Source organism: Piliocolobus tephrosceles, chromosome 17, assembly GCF_002776525.5.
Source record: "Piliocolobus tephrosceles isolate RC106 chromosome 17, ASM277652v3, whole genome shotgun sequence".
In the NCBI taxonomy this organism is placed as follows: Eukaryota; Metazoa; Chordata; class Mammalia; order Primates; family Cercopithecidae; genus Piliocolobus; species Piliocolobus tephrosceles.
In genome coordinates, this window is record NC_045450.1 from 29,132,879 (window position 1) to 29,160,439 (window position 27,561).

At 52.7% G+C, this 27,561-nt stretch overlaps 2 protein-coding genes across 3 annotated transcripts; one reads left to right on the plus strand and one right to left on the minus strand.

The window, feature by feature from the left end:
- Window positions 1-1,653: 1,653 nt before the first annotated feature.
- Window positions 1,654-9,296, plus strand: SLC5A2 (solute carrier family 5 member 2). 2 transcript variants are annotated; one of them, XM_023191128.2, is made up of 14 exons: window positions 1,654-1,792; window positions 3,191-3,262; window positions 3,338-3,442; window positions 4,233-4,397; window positions 4,675-4,780; window positions 5,828-5,908; window positions 6,038-6,267; window positions 6,548-6,683; window positions 6,899-7,006; window positions 7,138-7,288; window positions 7,397-7,565; window positions 7,642-7,857; window positions 8,633-8,759; window positions 8,838-9,296. In XM_023191128.2, exons 1-14 carry the CDS (start codon window positions 1,667-1,669, stop codon window positions 9,062-9,064), a joined length of 2,019 nt encoding a protein of 672 aa, XP_023046896.1. In that variant the 5' UTR covers window positions 1,654-1,666; the 3' UTR covers window positions 9,065-9,296. The 2 variants fall into 2 exon arrangements, with proteins under 2 accessions (XP_023046896.1, XP_023046895.1); XM_023191127.2 differs by having other exon boundaries at window positions 1,667-1,792; window positions 8,633-9,296.
- On the minus strand, window positions 8,008-27,306 carry C17H16orf58 (chromosome 17 C16orf58 homolog). Its single transcript, XM_023191129.1, has 13 exons — window positions 26,951-27,306; window positions 26,644-26,758; window positions 19,163-19,208; window positions 17,990-18,022; window positions 17,799-17,904; window positions 15,376-15,477; window positions 12,398-12,468; window positions 12,135-12,319; window positions 11,999-12,056; window positions 11,499-11,569; window positions 10,711-10,854; window positions 10,524-10,601; window positions 8,008-9,461 (listed from the first exon to the last, which is right to left on the minus strand). Exons 1-13 carry the CDS (start codon window positions 27,248-27,250, stop codon window positions 9,364-9,366), a joined length of 1,407 nt encoding a protein of 468 aa, XP_023046897.1. The 5' UTR covers window positions 27,251-27,306; the 3' UTR covers window positions 8,008-9,363.
- Between the last annotated feature and the right edge of the window lie 255 nt (window positions 27,307-27,561).

Sequence of the window (27,561 nt, forward strand, 5' to 3'; positions counted from 1 at the left end):
TCACACCACTGTACTCCAGCCTTGGTGACAGAGCGAGACCCTGTCTCAAAACAAAGAAACACATGCTTTATTAGCTTTTCTCCTTGTTTCATGTCTCTTCCCTACTCCTTCACAGTCCATACTGGAACCATCTCCTCAGGAAAGTCGTTGCACACAAATTCTCATCTCAGGGTCTCCTTTTGGAGGAACCCAAACTAAGGTACTCCTTCATCCAAACCCTGTCATATTACACTGAAAGCATTTTTCTCTGTTCCCCATCTCCGGGATGACCATCGCTGCCATAATCAGGCAGGACTTCCCTTCAACTGTCTCCTAACATCCAAGTCTGGTCAATTCTTCCAGAAAGGTAGACATACAGATATTAACCAGCCTATCCCTTCTTGAATCCAGTCCTGTGCTGAGCAATGAGACTCCAGAGATAAATCAGATCAGTCCTGCTCTTTTTAATATTTATTTATTTATTTATTTATTTAATTATTTTCTGAGACCAAGTCTCGCTCAGTCGACCAGGCTGGAGTGCAGTGGTGCGATCTTGGCTCACTGCAAACCCTGCCTCCCGGGTTCACGCCATTCTCCTGCCTCAGCCTCCCGAGTAGCTGGGACTACAGGCACCCGCCACCACATCCGGCTAATTTTTTTTGTATTTTTAGTAGAGACAGGGTTTCACCATGTTAGCCAGGATGGTCTCGATCTCCTGACCTCGTGATCCACCTGCCTTGGCCTCCCAAAGTGCTGGGAGCCACCACGCCCGGCCTATTTATTTATTTTTTAAGAGACGAGGTCTCACTCTGCTGCCCAGGCTAGTTTCAAACTCCTGAGCTCAAGTGATCCTCCCGCTGCAGCCTCCCAAAATGCTAGCATTACAGGCATGAGTCCCCACACCCAGCCAAGCCTGCTCTTGAGGAGGCTCTAGTTTGTTGGGAAGACAGACCTGGACCCAGGCAGGGGCCACATAGTGTGCTCAGAACTGCATCAGAAATGTCAGAGACGTCTTTGTTGAAGAGGCGACATAGGCTGGGTACTGAAAGCTGAATAGGAGTTGGCCATTTGGGAGACAGGGAACCGCTCTAAACAGAAGACACAGTTTGTGCAAGGATTTGGTGGAGATAAAAATATCTGGGCAAAAAAAGCAAAAAGCAAAAATCTGGGCTGGGTAGGTTAAGGGAGTGGGAAAGGATTTCTGATTTCCTCTAGATTTGGTTTGGAGAAGCAGGGGGAAGGATAAGCGGGAATTGGGGCACCGCTGGGGTTGGAAATCAGGCTGAAGAGCTTGTACTAAGAGCCATGGAGGGTTCCTGAGGAGGGTGAGTGGCCCTGTCAGACTTGGGTTTGAAAATGATTCCTCTGGATTAGTTAAATCCAGAGGTGCTGGCTTAGCTAAGAAGGAAGAAATGCATTTTTAGGGAGTAAAAGAGGTGATTTTGAGCCTGGGGCACAGGGGAGAGGGCGGAGGCTGTGGCCCAGGAAGGAGTGCTCTTGAACTTGGAAGGGTCTAGCTCCCCAGGACCAGCCTTCAGTCTTGATATGACCTGATTCAGCTAAATAAAGCTGGGGAGCGGGAACGAGACCTGGGGGACTTGTCGGCTCAGTGCCCCTGAGGTAACCATTAATCCTTCCCTGGGGGAATCCAGGGACTGGTCCCTGGATGGGGCAGATCCTGGGGAGAATGGAGGAGCACACAGAGGCAGGCTCGGCACCAGAGCTGGGGGCCCAGAGGGCCCTGATCGACAATCCTGCTGACATTCTAGTCATTGCTGCATATTTCCTGCTGGTCATTGGCGTTGGTTTGTGGGTAAGAAGTGGGGGGTGGGGTGCTGCTGGGGGCTGCTGGCTTTGGGGCCTGGGAGAAAAGTCTCAGGGGGCCAAGGGTGGAAGAATGATGCTTGGATCTTTGAAGGAGAAACCTAGGCCTGGGGGCAAACAGGTCTTTGGAGGGCCTCAGGAAGGCCCAGCCAACATTCCTTCCTTGTCTTCCCACCTTGGGAGTGTGCTAGCTGAAGGGGTCCATGGATTTTTATCAGGGTTGACATTCTAAATGGGGTCTCATTTCCCTGGCCACATTATGGCTGACCAGCAGAAAATATTGAAGGCCCCCAGGAAGGTCAAGCCAAATCCATGCATGATAAATCCTGGGGAGTTGAGACGGGACTAGCGGCTCATACCTGTAATCCCAGCACTTTGGGAGGCCAAGGCAGGGGGATCACTGAGGCCAGGAGTTTGAGACCACACTGGCCAACATGGTGAAACCACATCTCTGTTTTATTTTAAAAATTTATTTAAAAATTATTTATTTTTAAATAGAGAGGAGTCTCACTCTGTTCCCCAGGCTGGTCTCGAACTCTTAGGCTCAAGCAATCCTCCTGCCTCTGCCTCCCAAAGTGCTGGGATTACAGGTGTGAGCCATTGTGCCTGGATGGACCTTGTTTCTTAAAAAAAAAAAAAAAGGAAAAAAAAAAAAAAAAAAGAAAGGAAAAATTAGCCAGGCATGCTGGTGTGTGTGCCTGTAGTCACAACTACTCGGAGGCCAAGGTGGGAAGATTGCTTGAGCCCACGAGTTCAAGGCTGCAGTGAGCTATGATCATGTCACTGCACTCCAGCCTAGGAGACAGAGCAAGACCTTATCTCTAAAAACAGATGTGGGGCTGGGTACAATGGTTCATGCCTGTAATCTCAGTACTTTGGGAGGCCAAGGCAGGTGAATTGCTTGAAGCCAGGAGTTCAAGACCAGCCTGGCCAACTTGGTGAAACCCTGTTTCCACTAAAATATATAAAAATAAATAAATAAATAAATACAAATAGCTGGGTTTAGTGGCATGTGTCTATAATCCCAGCTACTTCGGAGGCTGAGGATGAGAATTGCTTGAACCTGGGAGGTGGAGATTGCAGTGAGCCGAAATCATGCCCCTGCACTCCAGCCTGGGCAACAAGAGCAAGACTCTGTCTCAAAAAATGAAGGAAAAGAAAAGGAAGAAAAAAAGAAAATATATGTGAAAAGACTTGGGGAATTGGACACTGGGATTAGAGCCTGGGTTGTCCTGAGTGGGAGGAGTTGGGGGTGGCAGTACAAATGATCAGGGAAACTAGGCTTGTTAATCTTCAGCCAGAAACAAGGCTGAGGAATGTGTTGAGGACGCTAATGAAGTCCAAGGCTGTGCCCCGAACCCAGGTCTCCCCCGCCTCTGTCTCCCAGTCCATGTGCAGAACCAACAGAGGCACTGTGGGCGGCTACTTCCTGGCAGGACGCAGCATGGTGTGGTGGCCGGTGAGACGGGCTGGACTGGGAACGGGAGGGGGCCTGGAGAAGCAGCCCTGCTCACTCCCTCCTCTGGCCACCCAGGTTGGGGCATCTCTCTTCGCCAGCAACATCGGCAGTGGCCACTTTGTGGGCCTGGCAGGGACTGGCGCTGCAAGTGGCTTGGCTGTGGCTGGATTCGAATGGAATGTGAGGCCCTTTTTTTCCCAATAACCCCACCCCCAGTGAGAACATCTGGAAGGGTCACACCTTGGGGAAACTCCAGGAAAGGGGGAATGAGACTGGCAGTGGGACTGAGGTTGGGCTGGGAGTGGAGGTCACACATCTAGCCAGGAAGTAGAGGGGTGCAGGGGTGACCACTGTCGGTCCCGCTTCTGACTTGCCATGTGAGCCAGCCTGGACCAGCCACTGCCTCTAGGAGCTTCCATTTATTCCTCTCTGAGTGGGGTGAGCAGCCTCAAAGCCAGGGAAGCACCTGCTCAGATGTGCTCTGAAGCTGTGGTCTGTGAGGAACTTGGGGCCAAGTTAAAGCCCTTTGTAGAAGTGAGGAGCAGATACAAAGCTCTGGGACTGAGGCTCCTGTTGGAGGGGAGATCAGGCTTTGAGCTCAGGGCTTCCTGGAGGAGGAGGCCACTGAGCTGAGCCTTGAGGGACACAAGGTTTGGGTGGCTTTGGCTCAGGTCAGTCTGAGGGGTCTATGCTGGGGTTCATATCTAGATGAACATAGGTACAACATTGGGAGAAATGGGCCAGGAGTGATAACCTGGGTAGACAAGGAGGGCTCCAGTTAAGAACCCAGGAGGGTGTCAGCTCTGTTCCTTGGTGCCCGGGACCCCGGGGCCATCGCCTGCAGTTGTCCTCTGGGCCCCAGATGTGGCCCTTTCCAGGGTCACTCGCTTGGAGTAGCACCTTCACGAAGAGGTCAGATCCTCAGGGATGAGGGCAAAGCCACTCTCAGCAGCAGTACTGCCCTCGGCAGGCGCTCTTCGTGGTGCTGCTACTGGGCTGGCTCTTTGCACCCGTGTACCTGACGGCGGGGGTCATCACCATGCCACAGTACCTGCGCAAGCGCTTCGGCGGCCGCCGCGTCCGCCTCTACCTGTCTGTGCTCTCCCTTTTCCTGTATATCTTCACCAAGATCTCGGTGAGCGCGTGTGGCGGATGCGATGGGGCCCTAGAAGGGCGGAGTCATGAGTGGGGTCTCTAGAGAACTCTGGAGGGCGTGGGACCTAGGAGAAACCACTGTGAGGGTTATGATGATGGAGGCAGAACCTGCAAGGAATGTCTCCAGGGCACCAGCCACAAAGCTGGGACCTGGAAAAATGGAGGGAAGCTTTGAAGCTAGTAGGGCATGGTCTGGGCAGGAGGTGGGCCAGGGACACTGCCCTGGGTCCTGACCTGGCATTTGCTCCTCCCCAAAGGTGGACATGTTCTCCGGAGCTGTATTCATCCAGCAGGCTCTGGGCTGGAACATCTATGCCTCCGTCATCGCGCTTCTGGGCATCACCATGATTTACACGGTGACAGGTGCCAGCAGGAGCTTAGGAAAAAGAGTGGGCCTGGGACACTGCTGCCAGCTGTGGCCAGGGTTTAGGGAGTTGCCAGAGGAAAGCGAGCTGGAGAGGTTTGGAAGTGTGGCGTGGTCCAAGCAGGAGAAGGGACTAAATATTTGGAGAGCAAAGGCTTCCTCTCTTTCTACTGTCTCCTGGATTTTGACTGGAAGTTCAGAGAGAGAAAGCCATGCTGGGCTTGAGTGAGAACTGCGAGAAAAGGAAGATTTAGCAGCTCTTGCCTGCCTTGAACACCTGGGAGAGTGCACCTGACGAGTCTCCAAGATCTCTAGACAAACCTAGTATGGTTCAGAGGGACCTGGGGTGGGGCCTGAGGTCAGATGTGGACCAGAGTAGGCAGGGCTTGGTGCCAAGGCCTGCTTGAGGGGCCCCACCTTGAGAAGGAACAGAACTGAGTATTGGATCTTAGAGAATCACCCTCTCCTATGATGACGCAGAAAAAACTGGGGGTGGCTGGGAGCAGTGGCTCACGTCTGTAATCCCAGCATTTTGGGAGGCCGAGGCAGGCAGATCACGAGGTCAGGAGTTCAAGACCAGTCTGGTCAACATGGTGAAATCCCATTTCTACGAAAGATACAAAAAATTAGCTGGAGGTGGTGGCGCACGCCTGTAATCCCAGCTATTGGGGAGGCTGAGGCAGGAGAATTGCTTGAGCTGGGGAGGTGGAGGTTGCAGTGAGCTAAAATTCGCCATTGCTCTCCAGCCTGGGTGACAGGGCGAGACTCGGTCTCAAAAACAAAAACAAACAAAACTGGGGCCTAGAGGGGGTTGCTAGTGGGGGTCCTGCAAGTGTGGCCTGGCCCTAAAACTAAGCCACACTCTGCCCACCAAGCCCTGCTTGTTGGTGCCTGTGTGCGTGAGCCCCGAGAATGGGCCATCATTTTGAAATTTATTCTCCAGGAAGGGGAACTCTCTCAAATTCCCACAAAGATGCCTTATTGATAAGGCCAGCCTGTCTGTGACATAAACAGCTGGGCTGTCCCCTGACCCCGGCCTGTTGCAGGAGGGCTGGCCGCGCTGATGTACACGGACACGGTACAGACCTTCGTCATCCTGGGGGGCTCCTGCATCCTCATGGGTTACGGTAGGGGCTCGCCTACCAGGGAGGGGCGCGAGGGGCGTGATCGCGGAGCTCTCGGCCTGCGCGCGGGGCCGTCGCGCGACTCCGGTCTGAGGGTCCTAAGAAGGGTCCTCTGACGGCCTTGCCCGGCAGCCTTCCACGAGGTGGGCGGGTATTCGGGTCTCTTCGACAAATACCTGAGAGCAGCAACTTCACTGACGGTGTCCGAGGATCCAGCCGTGGGAAACATCTCCAGCTCCTGCTATCGACCCCGGCCCGACTCCTACCACCTGCTCCGGCACCCCGTGACCGGGGATCTGCCGTGGCCCGCGCTGCTCCTGGGACTCACGATCGTCTCGGGATGGTACTGGTGCAGCGACCAGGTGCGGGGACCGGGCTGCGCCTGCAGTGAGGCCGGGGCGGAGCCGAGACGGGCGGAGCCTGAGTCCCTCCCCGCCTTTCCCACAACTGTCTAAGGCGCAGTCTGAGAGGCGAGAACCTCTCCAGGGTGGTGCTAAACCAGACAGAAGGCTCCATCTGCTCCGAGCGTGCAGCTGAACTTGGGGCACTCACCAGCCAGAGGCGGGGCACATATTAGAGCCCGGGCGCGGGGTGGGGCCAAGGAGAGGCCCGCACGCGGGCAGCTGAACGCCCCTCCCGTAGGTCATTGTGCAGCGCTGCCTGGCCGGGAAGAACCTGACCCACATCAAGGCGGGCTGCATCCTGTGCGGGTACCTGAAGCTGACGCCCATGTTCCTCATGGTCATGCCGGGAATGATCAGCCGCATTCTGTACCCGGGTAACGTCCGCGTCCCCACCCCGCCCCTTTCCTGTGCCAGCGGCCGGGCACCCGTCTCCCAGTTTAGCCACCCTCCTAAGACTCGGGAGTTTGGGCGCGGAGTCCCGCCTCCCTCCGGGGATCGCACGCCTCCTCTGCTAGGATTCCCAGTCCCTACCTCCTGGGATTCCCAGACCAGGCCCCGCCCTAGCCGCGCGGTGGGCTTTCTCTGGCAGACGAGGTGGCGTGCGTGGTGCCCGAGGTGTGCAGGCGCGTGTGCGGCACGGAGGTGGGCTGCTCCAACATTGCCTACCCGCGGCTCGTCGTGAAGCTCATGCCCAACGGTGAGGGCGGTCCCCGGCCACAGGTGCAAGCTCGCTGCGGAGCCCGCTGCTGGGAGGGGTCGTCCCTCGTGCAGCTGCAGCCGCCCTTGACCCCCAGTGGCCCCAGCCTCACGGCTGCCGTCGGCCCGCAGGTCTGCGTGGACTCATGCTGGCGGTCATGCTGGCCGCGCTCATGTCCTCGCTGGCCTCCATCTTCAACAGCAGCAGCACACTCTTCACCATGGACATCTATACGCGCCTGCGGCCCAGCGCCGGCGACCGCGAGCTGCTGCTGGTGGGACGGTGCGGCCCGGGTTCCCCTCCTCCCTAACGGATCAGCCCGGGGCGGGGGCTTGCGCACGCGCAGGGGAGTCCAGGGTCCGGGGTTCGATCCGACGGCCTCCGCCGCAGGCTCTGGGTGGTGTTCATCGTGGTAGTGTCGGTGGCGTGGCTTCCCGTGGTGCAGGCGGCGCAAGGCGGGCAGCTCTTCGATTACATCCAGGCCGTCTCCAGCTACCTGGCACCGCCGGTGTCCGCCGTCTTCGTGCTGGCACTCTTCGTGCCGCGCGTTAATGAGCAGGTGAGCGGCATGCGCGCATGTCGACAGCAGGGCTGGGTTTGCACATCCTGAGCAGGCTGACCTGTTTCCTTCGCAGGGCGCCTTCTGGGGACTCATCGGGGGCCTCCTGATGGGCCTGGCACGCCTGATTCCCGAGTTCTCCTTCGGCTCGGGCAGCTGTGTGCAACCCTCAGCATGCCCGGCTTTCCTCTGCGGCGTGCACTACCTCTACTTCGCCATCGTGCTGTTTCTCTGCTCCGGCCTCCTCACCCTCCTGGTCTCGCTGTGCACCGCGCCCATTCCCCGCAAGCACGTGAGTGGCCGGGTGCCTCAAACAAGCACTGTGGGACACAGCAACCACTTACACCTGCCCTCTGCTTCCCGGAGTGCAGTGGGGAGAACCTGAATTTCTAGACTGAGGATTGGGAGCGGGCTGGGGGTCCAGCTGCAGTTGCAATTGCACAGCAAGCATTTTTATTTAAATACATTTATTTGAACCGGCCTGGGGGAGGCTTGATGTTGATGGGTTGGTGATTAAAGCCTCCCAGAGCCAATCCTTGGCATGGCCTTTGGGACTCAAAACACAGGATCTGACTGGTGGGGCACAATACCATCTTGAACGCTCACGAAAAGGTTTGGTTTTGTTGCTGAAGGGCAGGTGGCTCCACGCAGGGCTGATGGTGGCAGGGTGGGGTGAGGACAGGACAAGAGATCCGGGTGTGGAAGGATGACAGGGATTCCGCAGCAGCCAGGAGGGAAGGGTGGGAGCACACAGGCACAGAACACTGTGAGCAGGACTGCCAGGCCAGGGTCGCAAGCGCTACCATCTGGGTGTAGACAGGGGACCTGAGCTGATGAAGCTGGGGGAGCAGGGCCAACAGCTGTAAACACAAGCTCAGGGGCTCGGGGTTTATCCCGAGAGCACAGGGCTGCCATGTAGGGTGGAGTTGGCATGAGTTGAGCCTGGCTGGCTGTGTGAACTCAAGAGGTGGGTAGGGCAGGCAGTGACGAGCTGGTGTGCAAGAGACTTCAGGGTTGGGCATGGGGGGACAGAACTCCCACCTAGTCCGTGCTCCCACCCTCCCCAGCTCCACCGCCTGGTCTTCAGTCTCCGGCACAGTAAGGAGGAACGGGAGGACCTGGATGCTGATGAACAGGAAGGGTCCTCACTCCCTGTACAGAATGGGTGCCCAGAGCGTGCCATGGAGATGGACGGTAGGGCACCATGCCAGCAGGTGGGGCTAGGAGAGCTGAGTTCCCGCAAACTAACTGCAGGGCCTCAATTTCCCCCAGAGCCCCAAGCCCCGGCACCAAGCTTCTTCCGCCAGTGCCTGCTCTGGTTTTGTGGAATGAGCAGGGGTGGGGTGGGCAGTCCTCCGCCCCTTACCCAGGAGGAGGCAGTGGCAGCAACCAGGCGGCTGGAGGACATCAGTGAGGACCCAAGCTGGGCCCGTGTGGTCAACCTCAACGCCCTGCTCATGATGGCAGTGGCCGTGTTCCTCTGGGGCTTCTATGCCTAAGACCAACTGTGTTGGACACCATAAGCCACAGCCTCACAGGAAGTGGTGGTGAGGAGCCTGCGGTGCTCCCCAGAAAAGGGGAAGGGGCAGTGGGGTGAGAAGGTCCTGGCTCTCCTTCTCCCAGCCTTCCTCTGCCTGGGGCCCACTGCATCTGATTGGCAGTCACTTCCCATGAGGGCCTGGCCCACCTGCTGCAGTTGCCCTAAGGAAAAATAAAGCTGCCTTTCCCCTGTCCTGCTGTGGCCAAAGTGTCCTTGCTCCAGGTTCCTGTCCTGGGCTTGGGCCTCTGTCTGGGCCGCTCACAAGACTTTCTTTTCGGGAGACAGAAGCCATGTAGCCCTCCACTCGTCCACCTCTAGCTGGTGCTTCTCGGTCTTCCAGCCAGCATCCTGCAGTCCTGGGGAGAGATCATGGGGTGCTGCTGGGAATGCTGGGGACAAGGGTAAGGAGAGGCACAGGCTGGGTGCAGGCTTTGTGCACTACTGGGGCTCCCACTGCCTCTGCTGGGTGAGTCTGGCATAAAATGAGGCTGAAACCACACCTGGCTGCAGGAAAAATTCATTGAAATGGCACACAGAAGAGCGCTGGGATGCACAGGCACCAGACAAAAACGTCCTCATCAATGTGAGGGCCTCCCCACTCCATCCTCCCATTTCCTACATGCCAAATGGGATTACACAGACTATCCACGCTGATACCACCTCAGAGATCATTCTAAGCTCTCCCTCCTATAGACAGGGAAACTGAGTGCTAAACTTAGGACTGCAGGGAGAACCCATCTTTTTTTTTTTTTGAGATGGGGGTCTCTGTCACCCAGGCTGGAGTACAGTGGCACAATCTGGGCTCACTGCAACCTCTGCCTCCTACGCTCAAGTGATCCTCCCATTTCAGCCTCCTGACAGTCCCACACGCGTGCATCACCACGCACAGCTAATTTTTTTTTATATTTTTGGTAGAGACAGGGTTTCACCATGTTGCCCAGGCTGGCCTCGAACTCCTGAGCTCAAGTATCTGCCTGCTTTGGCCTCCCAAAGTGCTGGAATTACAGGTGTGAGCCACTGTGCCTGGCAGTCTTTTTTTTTTTTTTTTTTTGAGAGAGAGGGTCTTGCTCTGTCACCCAGGCTGGTACAATCATGGCTCACTGTAGCCTCGACCTCTCCCAGGTCAGGTAATCCTCTCACCTCAGCCTCCTGTGTAGCTGCAACCACAAGTGCAGAATCACACCTAATTTTTGTATTTTTTTGTGGAGACAAGTTTTCACCATGTTGCCCAGGCAGCGTGTCAAGCAATCTGCCCACCTAGGCCTCCCACGGCGCTAGAATTATAGGTGTGAGCCTCTGCATCAGGACCAAGAACCCAAGTCTTTCACCTTTCAGGTGGAAGGATGGGAGTGGGGGAAGGTGGGGCCCCCAGGGACAAGGCTTCAGGGACCAAGCAGCCATGAGCTGAGGTATGTTACCTTTCAAGAACTTTGGGAACAGCATATCCAACACTTGGTGTGTCTCCTTGACGATGACCCAGCTCTCTTTCTTAGGACCTGGGTGTGGGGGTGCAGAACAGAAGCTCTGTATCCTCCAGCAGGACAGAGTCTGTCCCCTCTCCTCCCCGCCCGGAGGCATCAGCAGTCTAGATTGTGAGGCACTTACCTGCCCGCACCTGGTTCCTCAGCTCCTCCAGCTCTGCTGGAAGGGGTCCATCTCCCTGCAGGGCCCCAAGCATCAGCCCATGTGTGGCGGCCCTGAGGACGGTCTTAGGGCCTGCCTTCTGGTTCAGAACTACCTGTACCTGGTCTGGAGGGACCCAGAGACAGACTGGTATCAGGGAATGGAAACCTCCCAAACCCCCTCGATCCCATCACCCTGCTTCCCCTGTCTGCCCTGAGACCTTGGCCTGGCATGGAAGGCCAGCACCTCACCCTTTCCTTTCCAATTCATCTCCTGTTGCTCCCCAATGTTTGGGCCAAACTGACCAATTTCCAAATACAACTTCACAGCAGCTCACTGGGCTGGGTCTATTTTGCATTTCTTTAATGGCTAGTGAGAATAAGCGCCTTTTCACACTCACCAGCAGACCAGCACACTCAAGGACTTGTTTACCCAAGAGGCAACCCAGGACGGGAGAGAAGGGTGGTTTTCCCAGGGACAGCAAAGGTCATAGCCTTACTAAGAGTGCTGCAATATATAAGATACTTTGCAGTCACATTATCTGATCCTCATAAAAACACCGCAGGGAATAAGGCAGGTACTGTTAGCTCCGTTTTACAAAGGGGTGAAGTAAATTTCACTGGGGCATTGCAGCTGTAATTTGAATGGTCTAGAGCAACCCCCAGAACAGGCAGCCTCCAAACTGCCCAGAGCTGGGGGCCCTGGGTTGGAGGAATGAGAGGCTGACCCGGGAGGGTGCATCTTAGGCTGGGAGAACTAGGCACACTCACTTCGTGACTGGTCCCAGCAGAGGAGGTAGGGTTCTTGGTGCCCCTCAACCAGCTGTTGCAGCTCAAAGACACTGTGGGGGAGAGGAAAGTGCAGTGGGGGTGGAGGACAGCAAAGGCAGGCATGCCCAACCAGCCACTGAACAGCCACCCAGGGTGAACCGAAATGATCCAGGCTTCACTCAGGGCCCCTCGCTTCCTCTCTCCCTCAGCCATTACCCACACACCCCAATCTATCCTTTCTTCCTATATCCAGTCATCCAAACTCCCCATCTGCCCATTCTTCCTTCACCCATCAAACACATCCCTTACATCTGCTTCATGTTATACACCCTTTCCTTCCTCACACACCCACGCTGCCCCCATGTCTGTCCAGCAGCAATGAAGAAACCAGGACAGAGAGGTGGGGCCTTGCCAGGGAGGCCAGTGTGTAACTGGAGTGAGGGGTGTGTGCGGGAGTGTGGGTGGCAGCGGTGATGAGTGGGAGACGCCAGGCCACTCACCTGGAGACCAGGCGGTGTAGGGGGACTCCCAGGGATAGAGACGGAGCTGGCCAGAAACCTGTGGGAAGCTGGGGTCAGGACGCCTAGGCAGTGGGAGAGGCTGAGACACAGGACCCGAGACAAGGGGCAGAGTCACCTGTCCACAGCGGCTCCATGCGATTGGCTGCAGTGGGGTTGAGTACCTCTCCCCTCTGAAGGTAGTGCTTCAGGACCAGCCGGAGCCGGCCTTCGTTCAACGTCTCCATGACCAGGGATCGGACCGCGCGGTAGTTGGCATAGATGTGGAGGGCAGTGAGGAAGAAGAAACATCCAAGGCTGAAGCTGGGGTGAGAGAGTGAGGTAGCCGAGGCGGGCAGAGGCCCAGCTGGGGCTCTCCTGCCCACCCTGCTCCCGGCTTACCCAGGGCAACCTGACACCAGAGGGAGCATCAGGAGGCTGACCAAGAGCCCTGCCAGGTTCACCAGTGTCTCCTGGAAAATGGCAGAGGGAGTAGGAGTTGGAGGGTGTCCCTCCAGGCCACTGAGTACCCTTGAGTGCCTTCCACCCCATCCTCCCTGATCCACAACCTCCCAGGGCTCCCTACTGCAATGGGAGTAAATTTTTAGTTTTTGGTGGGTAAACTGTCATTTAAAAGATGCCAGCTCGAGGTGGCTCACACGTGTAGTACCAGCACTTTGGGAGGTTGAGGTGGGCAGATCACTTGAGTCCAGGAGCTTGAGACCAGCCTGGGCAACATAGTGGGACCCTGTCTCTACAAAAAAATTAAAAATTTGGTGGGGCATAGCGGCTTGTGCCTGTAATCCAAGCAATTTGGGAGGCCGAGGTGGGCAGATTCCCTGAGCTCAGGAGTTCAAGACCAGCCTGGGCAACATGGTGAGACCATGTCTCTACTAAAAATACAAAAAATTATCCGGGTATGGTGGTGTGTGCCTGTAGTCCCAGCTACTCAGGAGGCTGAACTGTTTGAGCCTGGCAGGTGGAGGTTGCAGTGAGCTGAGATCACGCCACTTCACTCCAGCCTGGGCAACAGAGCAAGACTCTGTCTCCAAAAAAGAAAAAAAAATTAAGCCATGATTGCACCACTGTACTCCAGCCTGGGAGACACAGTGATATTCTGTCTAAATACATATATGTGTATCAGTTGCTTCTTTGCCCAGGTAGGTGCCCTTGGAATACCCATGAACACGTCTTCTTTGCCTTGCAAGTCACCAGAATAGACCCACACTCAGGCACTTACTAATGTGTACTTTTTTTTTTTTTTTTTTTTTTTTTAAAGAAATAGGGTCTCGCTCTGTCACCCAGGCCGGAGTGCAGTGGTACAATCTTAACTCATGACCACCTCAAACTCCTGAGCTCAAGTGATCCTACCACCACGCCTCCACTGATTATTACTGCATTTTTTGGTAAAGATGAGTCTTGCTATATTGCCCAGGCTGATCTCGAACTCCTGGGCTCAAGTGATCCCCACCTCAGCGTCCCAAAGTGCTGGGGTAACAGGCATGAGCTGGAATAACTTTTATTTACTGATTTTAAGTTGACTGCTCCCCTCCCACCAAGCTCCTTTGGCATGCAATAACTGGCAGATAAATTTGCAAAGGGGTCAAGGAACCACCCTGGAAGAAAAGGAACAAGATCCACACCTCTTCCCTTGTGTATCAATGTTATAAGAACACTCTGATGGCTGGATTGAGATCACCCTAGGGGACCCCAGGCTCCCTGCCCCCAACTCATCATGAGAGTGGAGTCTGAATTAGTGCCCCTGACAACTGGGCTCCCAGGTAGAGCTGGTCCTGGCATAGAGAGGACCTGAGACTGGAGAGCTCTTCTCACCCAGCCATCCCCGGGGAAGGGCGTATGCCGTGGGAATAAAGGCTGTGGGTGTGGCAGGAAACTGGGGATCAGGAACCTTGGAAGCTCAGGAGCAGAGGGACCTCCTCTCTCCCAGGTGGGAAGAGTCATTTCCAGTGGCCACATCCAGTGACAGCAAAGCTGCATCGGCAGAAAGCTGGGGTCTGCTGCGGGACTGACATGTTCCCAGGTTAGTCCTGGATATGTTCCTGACTCTGTGGACCGAGGAAGCCCTGGGGCCTTGGGAAAAATGGCTTGGGGTTAGGGTGAGGGCTGGGGGCCAGCGAGAGAACAGGCGAGGGACAGCAGGCATGGAGCTGGGAGTCGTGCGGTGAGGGGCCTGTGCTGTGCTTCCTTCTTGCTCCTTAACAGCCTGTGGACTTAGGTTCGGAAGAGACAATGGGTGGAATGAGCCTGAGCATCCTGAGAGAAGGGACTTCCCCAGGGGTCCCCAGGGAGATGGGACCTCTTCATGCTTTATTTCCTCATCTGTACTAAGGCAACCATGAGCATTTACTGCACATGCCCACTGTGAGAATTTAAAGAGTTCCCAGAAATGAAATATTTGGCACATGGTTAGTGCTTAATAAATATTAGCTTGGGTTAAGATTATTGAGCCAAACAATGGAAGAGAAGGCCAGAAAGTAGGAATGCATAGAACAGCAGTTTCTAAATTGCTTCAGTGTCAAAGAAAACCATCTCACACTACTGGGACTTCCCTGGGCCTTAATTTCCTCATCTGTAAACCAGGGCTAAAGTAGTACCTACCTTGCAAGGTTGGTGTGAGAGTTTGTTTGTTTTTGAGACAGGGTCTTGCTCTGTCACCTGGGCTGGAGTGCACTGGGGTGATCATAGCTCACTGCAGCCTCCACCTCCTGGGCTTGAGGGTGGGACTACAGGTGTGCACCACCACACCTGGTTAGTATTTCTTTTATATATTTTGTAGAGATGGGGTCTCGCTGGATTGCCCAGGCTGGTTTCAAACTCCTGGCCTCAAGTGATCCTCCCACCTCGGCCTCCCAAAGTGCTAGGATGACAGGCGAGAGAGTTAAGCCCTCAGCATGGGGTTTGTGGAGGTCTAATCCATGCAGAGTTCAGCCTTAGGGGTGTCCCTACCCCAACTCTAGGCTCCCTGGGGCGGGTAGGGGGGCTGGGCCAGCAGGCCTGCTAAACTGCTGAGTGGAGGCCCCAGCCAGTGACCCAGCAAACCCACGTGCTGGGTGCCTCTGACTTGCCAACTGCCTTGACATGTGGGGCCTCATGTGATCAGAACATCCAGCTTGCAAGGTGGGGTCTGGAGAGGGCAAGGCTGAGGGCTTGCTCTCAGCCACACAGGTGGCGGGCAGGGCCTGAGATCAGCTCAGACTTGCTGCCATCAGAGCCCAAACCCTACTCCTGCCTGGGTGTCTTGAGTCAGCAGGGAGCACCCACACTTCTTCCAATGTGCTCCTGGGCCCTCCAGGGCACTCAGGGGCTTCTCCCCACTTCCCCTCCCCACCCCACGCCCTCCCTCCAGCTCTGGCGCTCACCTGGCTGCTGTCCTTGGCTGACACGTCAGCCATGTTGTTCCTCCGAGCCTGGTGCACGGTCAGGGCAGCCCGAGTGGCCCCACCAGCAACACTCACGATACACTGGGTGGGGAGGGGAAGAGAGAAGGTTGGTGGAGACACGTGTCCTGGTAACACAGGCACTCAGACCAGCTCCCTGGCCAAACTCTGAATGCTGTCCTTGGTATCTACTTCTTACCTTGATGCCCCCTAGGCTCAACTTCCCTGTCCTGTTCTAGGAAACTGGAGTCCCGCCTGCCACTACCACCTTGGGGACTGGCCTCACAGAAGCTTAATTTCCTTCTCCAAGGTGGAGGCCCAAAGACCATTCTCATCCCAGAACTCCCAGCCCTCCAGCTCCTGCTTTGGCCACACCCTCCCCATTGCTGGCAGAAGGCTCAAGCTGGTTTCCAGCTTCATGCTTACATCTGCCTCCTGTAATTCCTCTACTCTCTTCCTGCCCCAGTGAAAGCTGTCAAAACCTACACTGATGGCCCTGACCTCCCAGGGCGCCCAGAACTCTCCCTCTGAGATTGCAGGATAAAGCTCATCAGGAGGGTCACTAGTCACCCACAATCATCCTGAGTTCATCAAAGCTCTTTTATTACTATTTTTATTTATCTTCAGTTTTTGAATACAGACAGAGTCTCCCTGTGTTGCCCAGGTGGGCCTGGAACTCCTGGGCTCAAGAGATCTTCCCATGCCAGCCTCCCAACGTGCTGGGATTACGGGCATGAGTCACCACACCAGGCTGAGGGCTCTTTTAGAGGCCATAGACTTAGGTGCTGTGATACAAGTCAGACCGAGGCCCTGCCCTCATGGAGCGTATAGATCAACAGATAATAAACAAACAAGTTAATATGCAGACAGAGGAAACAGTCTGTTCCAAGGCCAGAGGAACGAGGGACAAAGTGAGGGCAGAATGGCTGACACGGACCTGACCACGCAGAGCCTGGCAAGCCTGGTGAAGGTCTTTCCCTAAGAGCAACAGGGCAGCAGAGTGACTTGATCACTTTCCTCTTTGAAAGGATCACTAGGCTGCTCTGAGAGGGGAGCGGCAGGGAGGCTACCTGGGAAGCAACAGTGCTCTCAGCAGTGAGAGGTGGTGACAGGGAGACGGAGGAGAGAATGGATTAGAGATTTTGAGGAGGGAAAAATAATAGAACTGAAGGTTCAGCTGAAGGTGACAGGTAAGGGGAAGGGGGAAGAGAGGAGAAGGAGGTGGCAGTGGTGGTGGCGGTAGCATGGATGACAGCCAAACTGGCTTCTCTTGGTGCAGCTGGACATGGAGGTCGTGGAGAGGGGAACTCTAGAGAGGGGTCTTCAGAGGGAAGCTCATGGCCCTGTTCCATTCCCTTGTTGGACAGATGAAGAGACTGAGGCCCCAAAGGCAGAGTTTGAAGCAAAAGCCAGAGGGCACAACCATCGGTCCATAGCTATAGCCATGCTTTTCTCTGGGTTTTCCTACCCTGTTTAGGGGGTGCTCATAGCATTTAGGCCTGCACCAGGGAAGCTAAATGTCCTCCACCACAAGGAACCGTTGTAACCCAAATGCCAGTGCTTATGGAGAAACATGGCCCTAATATGATTTTAAGTTGATAGACGGGCCTTGGAATGGGTCTTCCATTTTTTTGACTTTCTCCTCTGGGCCAGGTACTTAACTCTGACAGGATATGCTCTTTACTGAACCACGCCAGGCCTCAGTGTCCTCATTTGGATGAGACCAACCTGTAAAGGTTGTGCAGGCAACAGCCTGGCGTGGAGGAAGAGTGTACCTGCACCCCACGTGGCCCCCAGCTCACGGTGCGGCCTGTGCTCCATCTCCATCTTGCCTCCAGACCTTAAGCTGTGCTGTTTCTTTTGCCGGGAACACCCGCCCTGCACCTTAAACTCCATCTTCAGGACCCAGGCTCGGGGGAGCTCTTCCTACACTCCCTGACCAGGCTAGAATCCCCGCCTCACTCTCTTGCAGACCTCCACATTTCTCATTTGGAATACCTGTACCTATAATTCCACAAACACTGAAGCAATTATGTGTGGTTTCTTTCCAAAGCCAGGAGGCCACATTCTGTGCCAAACATGCAGCAGGCACTCCATAAATACTGTACTGAAAGAACCAAATGGAAGTCAAGGAAGCTGGTCCCAAATGTTGACGTTGGACAACCCCTTTCCACTTCTCAGCTCAGAGCTCCCTCCCCAGTCCTGTGGCTCTAGATATTGCCTTACACTTTCTGGGGCACTAGACGCTGTCTGGCTGGAGGAGGGTCAGAAAGGATGGTTGGGTTTGAGTAGAAACATCTGAACTTTCTTACTCTTCTCGAAGTGGCTTGAACACAGAGCCCAGGTAAACTCACACACTACCAAGGCAGGTGTCTTGGGCAGATGGGTGTCCCACAGGTGGCTACCTTGGCCAGGTTGCTGGTGGAGACGGTCATAGTGAAACAGATTGGGTATACAGGAGCCATAATCTCAAGGAACATGGCTACATCATTGAGGATGTCCGCAAAAAGCCTGGGGAGGGATCAGAGATTAGAGGTCAGAGGTAGGACACTTTCATAATGGAAGACTCTCCTCCCTTATCCCCGCTCCTCCTCACCTCCACTGCTTGGCATTGCAGTCCAGTTTGCTCCTGTTGGGGAAGAGAGGTTGTTGTGATTTGGATTGAAGGAGAAACACATCCTATGGGCAGTGTGGGGAGTCCTGGACCACAGTAAAGTCTGAAGAGCTCAGGAAAATTCACACCCCTAGACAGACATCTGTCCCCACACCCGGTCACTGCTACCTAAAATGCCACCATTAGCTGGGAGGATCTTCAGTGACTGACTGATTGCCTAGTGTCTCCCGCTTATGAACTCATGGTTTACCAAGGAAAACCCTGATTGTCTTGTGGCTGCTCCCCAACCTCTGTCCATCCTTGGAGGGAGGCTCTTCCTGGGTTCCTCTGCCTCTCCCTATTCTTCTTGCTTTAGAGTGAGGGTACCCAGCGAGTGTATTCTGGACTAGTAAACATCACATTGAGTGTGTAACCCTGCATGTTACAGACAACTAGCCCTGACAGGGGATATGATTTCCCTGGATCACACGAACAGTGGGGGAAAAGGCTAAGAGAGCTGGGCTCCAACATCCAGGCCTAGGGTACTTCTGTTACACAACACCGTGGATGACTACCTCACCTGCCCTTTTCTTCAGACAGTGACTCCCTGCCCTGTGCACAAACACTTGGAAACAACTTCTCTAGGGTCAGGAGGATACTGCGGCCCCAGCCCCGCTCAGGATTTGCAGCATTAGGCCCAAGTCTCGGTTTGAGATCTCCTGGAGGGAATGGGAACATTCTTGGGAGGGGTATCAGACACACATAAGGAGATCCTGAACACACGGCCTGGTTGAGGGTTCTGCCCAGTGAACTGCCCAATATCATGGAAAGCACAGGCTTCAGGTTCAAATCCCATCTCACTAGTTATAAGCTGTATGGTCTGGGCAAGTAACTTCCCTCATTCACATTGATGAAATGTACATATCCAATCCCATCCTACAGAGTTGCTGTAAGGATTAGAGACAACATACAGAGGCTCAGGGGGCACAGTTACAGCTGTTAATGGTGGCTGGTGTTTACTTAGCCCTATTATGTACGATGCCACTGGCATTAAGCACTTAGCACAGACCATCTCATGGAACCCTTACAATCAAAATTAATGGCAATACTATCACTATCATTACTACCACCACTAGGAAGAGTTGCCAGAGTTGCTGGCCAGGAAGACAAACTCACCCTTTCCACCAGGCAAAGACAATGCGGCCCAGCATGCCGGTTGAATCTGGGGAGAGAAGGCACAGGTAAGGAGCAAGGAAGAGGTGTGGGAGCTGTGGGGCCTGGCAGACCCTGGCACTGAATTGGTCAATTCACCCTGAGTCACTGCCCTTGGGAACTCAATCTGGTACTAGAAGTTGCGGACAGTCATAGCTGCATGACGGGGTCAGAAGTGCCTACACATAGCAGTTCCTCAATATGTCCCCTAGGAGACATGGACAAGAAACGCTCTTTGCAGAATTGTTCATAACAGCAAAAATCCTGGGAATAATGCAAATATTGACTGACGGAATACATACATTCTAGTATATTCACCCAGAGGCATTCATTCATAGATGAATACTACTATTAAACTCTTGCATGAAAATAACTCATGAAGACCACACACAGCACAGTTCATAAAGCTCTAAACTTAAAACTAAACAACATAGCACTTAGGAATATTTACCTATTTGGTAAAACTATTCAAAAAAGCAGGAAATCTTAAGTGGAAATTCCAAGGTTATTGCTAACCTATTCTAGCTGTTAGGCTGGGCAGGTGGCTCACAGATGGTTATTACGGGATAAATAAATAACAGGATTTGGGCCGGGTATGGTGGCTCAGGCCTGTAATCCCAGCACTTTGAGATTACAGGGGGTTTGGGCCCAGGGATCGCTTGAGGCCAGGAGTTCAAGACCAGCCTGGGCAACACAGCAAGACCCCCATCTCTACAAAAAGTGGGAAAGAAATTAGCCAGGCATGGTGGCATGCCTGTAGACCCAGCTACTTTGGAGGCCGAGGTGGAAGGATGGCTTGAACTCAGGATATCAATGCTGCAGTGAGCTATGATCATGTCACTGCACTCCAGCCTGGGTGACAGAGCAAGACCCAGTCTCAGGAAAAAAAAAAAAAAAAAAAAAAGATTTGAACTGCAGCTGGGGTTGCACGGCAGAGGGACAGGCCTCCTTAGGCTGGGCAGAGTAAGAGAAGTCTCTGGAATCAGTGGGACCTTCGTTTGCACAATCAATGCTTTCTGGCTACCTAACTCTCTCTGCCAAGTACTTCATGACCACAGTGACCGAGATGATTCCACGATCAAAATCCAGCCAAAGAGCAGACAGCAATCGGTATAGAAAACACTGATTTAGACCAGGGATCAGTAAACTGTTACTACTCCCTGGTTTTGGAAATAAAGTATTACTGGAATGCAGCCATGCCCATTTGTTTACTGATTGTCTATGGCTGTTTTTGCAAGACAATGACAGAACTGAGTTACTGCAACTAAGATTATAAAGCCTGCAAAGCATTAAGATCTGGCCCTTTACAGAAAAAATTTGTCAATTTGGACCATCCATTATACAGACAGTAGCACCCATTAGGCCTGGCAGGAATATTTTAGAACGAGACACCTGGGAGAGACTCATACAGTGGACATGGGAGAGGACAGACACCACGGGAGAGGATTTGGACTTGTCTGAGCTTGAGGGCACTGACCCTGAGGTGGGGATGTAGGAGAAAGGACACTACTTATGGGAATGAGGGCTGGGAGCTTCCACATAACATAAATGCGATGACCTGGACCAGCCCTCCCATTCTCCACTGAGAGCAGATGCATTCTCCCCTTCTTGGGCACTGAGTCATGCTTGCCCACCCTGGACTTGAGGGAAATCAGTAAGCGCTCCGGTGCACACCTGAAATACCTGTGCCTTTTCATCTTCACAATGATCCTGAGACCTTGGGAGGGATCATTCCCTGAGACTCCCATCAGATTGATGAATAAAATTGGGGCATTTTACAAGAAAATATGGATTTCCAGCTTCTCTGGAAGCACCTGAAGACATGGCCACACTGGGGCTGCCCTCTCTCACGGCCACCATCAGCTGGGGCTATCTCACTGAAGGAAAGCATGGGTCCAAGCTACTGCCATCTGGCCTGCTTTGTTTCTCCATTTCTGTCCTGTCTGACCCTGGAAGTCATACCCAACAAGGTGGTTTTACAGGCCTCCCATCACTCACTTTAACCTCTTCCCTTCAAGTACATTATATTCTTGGCAAAATCATCATTGTGCCATTCAAGATTCTGGTACTGGATCAACTTAGTGACTGTGAACATGGCAGGATTACTTTTACCTGTTGAGAAGGAGTCCGTGGGGCAGACTCTATTTTTCTTTTCTTTGAGATGGAGTCTCGCTCTGTCGCCCAGGCTGGAGTGCAGTAGCGTGATCTTGGCTCACTGCAACCTCCATCTCCTGGGTTCAAGATCTTCTCCTGCCTCTGCCTCCTGTGTAGCTGGGATTACAGGCACGCACCACCACATCCAGCTAATTTTTGTATTTTTAGTAGAGACGGGGTTTCACCATGTTGGCCAGGCCAGTCTCAAACTTCTGACCTCAGGTGATCTGCCTGCCTCCGCCTCCCAAAGTGTTTGGATTATAGGCATGAACCACTATGTCCAACCCAGACTCTATTTTTCTTCCCTTTGGCTACACACTTGTATCCACTCAGGTGTATGTCCTCCTTGGGTCACCTGACAGAAAGGGAGCCTATGCTACCTTTCCATGGATCATCAGAGGCATTTACAGGACAAATGATATATATACTCCCTATCATCTGAGTCAATACTGTCCACTAGAATAGAAAACTTAACTCCCACTTGCTTTTTTTCCCTCCTCATTTACAATTAGCCAAGCTGTAAGATCTAGAAACATCTGAGTCCTAGTAAGGAATGACCACAATTGTACTTGGCTCCACTTGAAAATCTTAGCTGGCAAAAGAGTGTGGTAGTTAAGAGTTGAACACAGGAATAAGTCTGCCTGGGTCAAAATCATGGCCCTGAGTGACCCTGGATAAGTTACATAACCACACAAAAAAATTTGTCTGTTTTTCCATCTAAAAAAATGAATAATGGCAGCTAACTAATATGGCTGCTGCAGAGATACATATAACGGTAAAAAATGTACGGTAAAAAATGTGCGGCTTAAGGTAGGTTGCCAAAATATTAGCAACAAGTTTTATTACTATTGCTACTCATGACAATTAGCATCATGTTCCACTGAGAGACATGTAACTGAAAATGATCACATCAAAAAATTCCAAGTAATTTTCTCATCTGAAGCTCTGCACAGAAATTTCCCATGTCTGATGAAAATGAACTTGTAAAATCCTAATTGAGAGCTTCTTTTACTATCGATAACAAGCCTTATTTATTTATTTTTTAGATGGAGTTTCGCTCTTGTTGCCCAGGCTGGAGTGCAATGACACGATCTTGGCTCACCACAACCTCTGCCTCACAGGTTCAAGCGATTCTCCCACCTCAGCCTCCTGAGCAGCTGGGATTACAGGCGCGCACCACCACACCCAGCTAATTTTATATTTTTAGTAGAGACGGAGTTTCTCCATGTTGGTCAGGCTGGTCTCGAACTCCCGACCTCAGGTGATCCGCCTGCCTTGGCCTCCCAAAGTGCTGGGATCATAGGCGTGAGCTACCGCACGCAGCCAATAACAAGAAGCCTTTAAAGTAGATTTTTCATCCTTTTTCTTTGAGACAGAGTCTCAGTCTGTCGTCCAGGCTGGACTACAGGTGCCTACCATCACGCCAGGCCAATTTTTGTGTTTTTTGTTTGAGATGGGGTTAAACCATGTGGGCCGGGGTGGTGTCTAACTCCTGACCTCAAGCGATCCACCTGCCTTGGCCTCCTCAAGTACTGGGATTATAGGTGTGAGCCACCACACCTGGGCCCCTTTTTTTTTTTCATATCTTAAAATGATCTTAATTTTTCTTAATAACTTGTCTGAGTTAAACGTTGAGCGTTCCTTTTTTGTTTCAGACAGGATACTGCTCTGTTGCCCAGGCTGGAGTGCAGTGGCACTATCTCGGTTCAAGGCAACCTCCACCTCCCGGGTTCAAGTGATTTTCCTGCCTCTGCTTCCCGAGTAGGTGGGACTACAGGCATGTGCCACCATGCCTGGCTAATCTTTGTATTTTTAGTACCAATGGGGTTTTACCATATTGGTTAGGCTGGTCTTGAGCTCCTGACCTCAACTGATCCACCCACCTTGGCCCCCCAATCCCAAAGTGCTGGGATTACAGGGATGAGCCGCCATGCCTGGCCAAGGTTAAGCATTCCTAATCAAAAAACCTAAAATCTGAAATCCTCCAAAATCCGCAGCTTTTGGGAGTGCAGACACGATGCCAACAGTAGAAACAGCCAATGGTGAAACAGCACAAACTGTTCTTGTAGGGAAAAGAGAGATCAGACTGTTACTGTGTCTGTGTAGAAAAGGAAGACATAAGAAACTCCATTTTGATCTGTACTAAGAAAATTGTTTTGCCTTGAGATGCTGTTAATCTGTAACTTTAGCCCCAACCCTGTGCTCACAAAAATGTGCTGTATGGAATCAAGATTTAAGGGATCTAGGGCTGTGCAGGATGTGCCTTGTTAACAATACGTTTACAGGCAGTATGCTTGGTAAAAGTCATCACCATTCTCCCGTCTCGATTAACCAGGGGCACAATGCACTGTGGAAAGCTGCAGGGACCTGTGCCCAAGAAAGCCTGGATATTGTCCAAGGTTTCCCCTGACTGAGACAGTCTGAGATGTTGCCTCGTTGGAAGGGAAAGACTTGACTGTCCCCCAGCCTAACACCCTGTAAAGGGTCTGTGCTGAGGAGGATTAGTAAAAGAGGAAGGCCTCTTGCTGCTGAGATAAGAGGAAGGCCTCCGTCTCCTGCATGTCCCTGGAGACAGAATGTCTCGGTGTAAAACCCGATTGTACATTCGTTCTATTCTGAGATAGGAGAAAACCGCCCTGTGGCTGGAGGCAAGATATGCTGGCGGCAATGCTGCTCTGCTACTCTGTTACACTGAGATGTTTGGGTGGAGAGAAGCGTAAATCTGGCCTACGTGCACATCTGGGCACAGTACCCTCCCTTGAACTTATTTGTGACAGATTACTTTGCTCACGTTTTCCTGCTGGCCTTCTGCCCACTATCAGCCTGTTCTCCTGCCGCATTCCCCTTGCCGAGATAGTGAAAATAGTAATCAATAAATACTGAGGGAACTCACAGACCAGTGCCAGTGCAGGTCCTCCGCATGTTAAGTGCCAGTCCCCTGGGCCCACTGTTCTTTCTCTATACTTTGTCTCTGTGTCTTATTTCTTTTCTGTCTCTCGTCCTACCTGACAAGAAATACCCACAGGTGTGGAGGGGCTGGCCCCCTTCAGTTCTGAATCAAGGCAATCGTGGTAACAGTGACAATGAAGAGGACGTTGTTAACACTGCAGAAAAAGTACCTATAGACAGTATGGTAAGGATGTGGGAGGGGATTATTGAGGCACTAGAGCAGCATACATTCATAACAGAACAAGAAATCAGGCAGTTTATAGAATCCAAGAGACTTCTAAGATAGAAACCACAGTTAATGAGGCAAATGACTCTGGAGGAAACATTTTAAAAAGCCACCCAGCAGAACACTTCCTCATCCCTAGAAGACCCGCTTCCTGTCCTTCAACCGCTTCTGTTTCTTCTCACCTTAAAAAAAATAAAATATGGTGTCCAGTAACCTTTTCATCAAAACAGCTGAAGACTGACAGCCTGCCGTTTTTGTTGCTGCTGCTGTGGTTCAGAAGCTGATACAGGTGTTCTGGTGACCTGCTGTGCTGCTTAGTTACCCTGAACACACAATTTCTCACTGTATTAGTGGGGTATCATGTTTTATACTGTTAAGTACTTATGTGTGAACAGGTATAAGAAAATGACTGCTTCTTGATAGCATATACATTCAGAGTCAGGAATGATGGGGATGTCAACCAACCAGATTGTCCACGTGTGGCTGAGACACTGACATCTTTGCTTTCTGATGGATCAATGAACACAAACTTTGTTTCAATCACACTATTGAAAATATTGTATAAAACTGCCTTTAAGGTATGTGTATAAAGTATATATGAAACATAAACGAATTTCATGTTTAGACTTCTCATCCCCAACAAATCTCATTATATACATGAAAATATTCCAAAATCCAAAAAAAATCCTGAAATCCAAAACACTTCTGGTTGCAAGCATTCTGGATAAGGGATATTCATTCAATCTGTATAGGCAACACATTGGTAATATCACATGAAAACAGCAACTACTGACCCAAGCTCCAAATGCATTCCAAAAATACGGCCAACAAGCCGGGTGCAGTGGCTCACGCCTATAATCCCAGCACTTTGGGAAGCTGAGGTGAATGGATCTCCCAAGGTCAGGAGTTCGAGACCAGCCTGGCCAATGTGGTGAAACTCTGTACTAAAAACACAAAAAATTAGCAGGGCAGGGTGGCACACGCCTGTAATCCCAGCTACTTGCCAGGCTGAGGCAGGAGAATCGCTTGAACCTGGGAGGCGGAGGCTGCAGTGAGCTGAGATTGTGCCAGTGTACTTCTGCATTCCAGCCTGGGATGCCACTGCACTTCTGCATTCCAGACAGTGAGACTACGAGTCTAAAAAAAAAATAGAGATGGGGGTCTCCCTCTGTTGCCCCGGCTGCCTCGGCCTCCCAAAGCGCTAGGATTAAAAGCTTTGTGAGCCACCGCGCCCGGCCCAGTTCTCTCAGTCTTAATGGTAAAGGTGTAAACAGGAGGCTCCTGTTTCTCAAAAAAATCCAGAGAGGCTCACAAGGGATGTGGCCAGACTGATTCTACTAACGGAATGAGCTTTCCCTTAGAGCTGATGTATCAGGTTGGTGCAAATGTAATTGCGGGTTTTCCATTACCTTTAATGGCAACGACGACAAAGAAATCCCGCAATTACTTTTGCACCAGCCTAATATCCCCTGGGAGCAGTAGTGAAAGACAAAGGACAGTGGCAAAAGCCATGGGGCCTCCTCCTGTAGAACATGTAACAATTTCCCTTTTCTGTTCTATTTCCCTCTCTGGGTGGCACGGTACCAAATTGTATCTTTTTTTTCTTTCCTTAAACAATTTTTTAAAAGCTGTACACACTCAGCAGATAGTCACTCTATTATTTACAGCATCATCTGGTATCCCAGAGCATACACAATACCTTCCATTCTTTCCAGGCTCTCCTCCCTTCTACTCAGGACCAATTATATCTTTTTTTTTCTGGAGCTCACCAACTTCCCCTATCCTGGGCAGCGGGCAGTTTTATTTAATCGCATTCTCATGCAATCTTCCACAAAGAGAATAGGGATAAAGGGGAAGGGACGGGATTTGGGATCCAGATGATTTAGACTCAGAAGTCTGTGTGGGGAATGGAGTGCGGCTGCCAAGCTGGTGAGTGGGATGAGGGTCTTCCAGATGTCAGCAGTAAGACTCGGTTACAAAGCACCGCTCTAATCAATGGGGAGACCTGCCTGAATTCTACCTAATGAGGCACGAGTCCATACATATATACACATAAGAGCCCAGTGAAGGCAGGGCTGAGAGCAGCAATACGTGAGGCTCCAGGGGTGCAGCTCACCTTTCACGAGCCAGGTGGCCGTGGCAGCTGAAACAGTGGCTTTTGCGTTCCCCACCCCTATGCCCAGCAAGACTGCCTGGGTGGCCAGGGAGCCGGAGAGGCTGGAAGCAAAGGCCTGGAGAAGAAAACAAGTAGGGTGAGAAGCGAGCGCAGGACCGTGGCGGTCTAAGTGCCGTCATCTGTTCTTGTTCTTGTTGTACGGGGCATGTCAGATTCCCCCGCTCAGCTCCGGGCCTCAGTCACCCGTCCGTAACTGGGGAGGGATGGGCGGCCTGCACTGTCCCCTGCCCCAGACGACAGAGCTGACCTGCACGGAATCCCACAGTTGGTAGGGCAAATAGTCCGGGCTGACGCTATCAGGGAAGCCCTGCGGCAGGAACACGGCCTGGAGCCCGGAGAGGGGTGGTGAGGCGGCCCTGGGAGCCCCCACTTCGCCCGCATCTCGTCCTTCGGGTTTGACCGTGAAGGCCCTGGAGAGCCCCCACCAGCGCCAGCCCCCGACCTCCCACTGCAGGCTCCCGTCCGCGGCGGCTCGGCAGCCCAGTGCCTCCCCGGACCCGAACTGCTCGGAACACAGTTGGGTCTCTAGGCCCGCGTCGTCAGCCATTCCGAGGTTCTGGCTCCCAGCCCCTCTCCTGCCGCACGGTGGACGTGGCTGGCGGCACTTCCGGCTGGGCTACGGCGGCTGCGGAGGGACATTATTCACGAACGGGCGCCAGTCCCGGAGTCCACAGCTTAGGAAACTGACGGTTGCTCTTTCTGGCCTCCGCGCCGCTTCCGAGGCCCCGGCACCGGCCCGGCCCGGCCCGGCCCTGTTGCTTTGTAGCATTCTGCAGCTGGGCCGCAGGCGACGTGGGCCTCCACCAGTTGTGTTGGAGACGCGGTTCGTCTACAGAAGTTTTAGCTGTGTGACTTTGG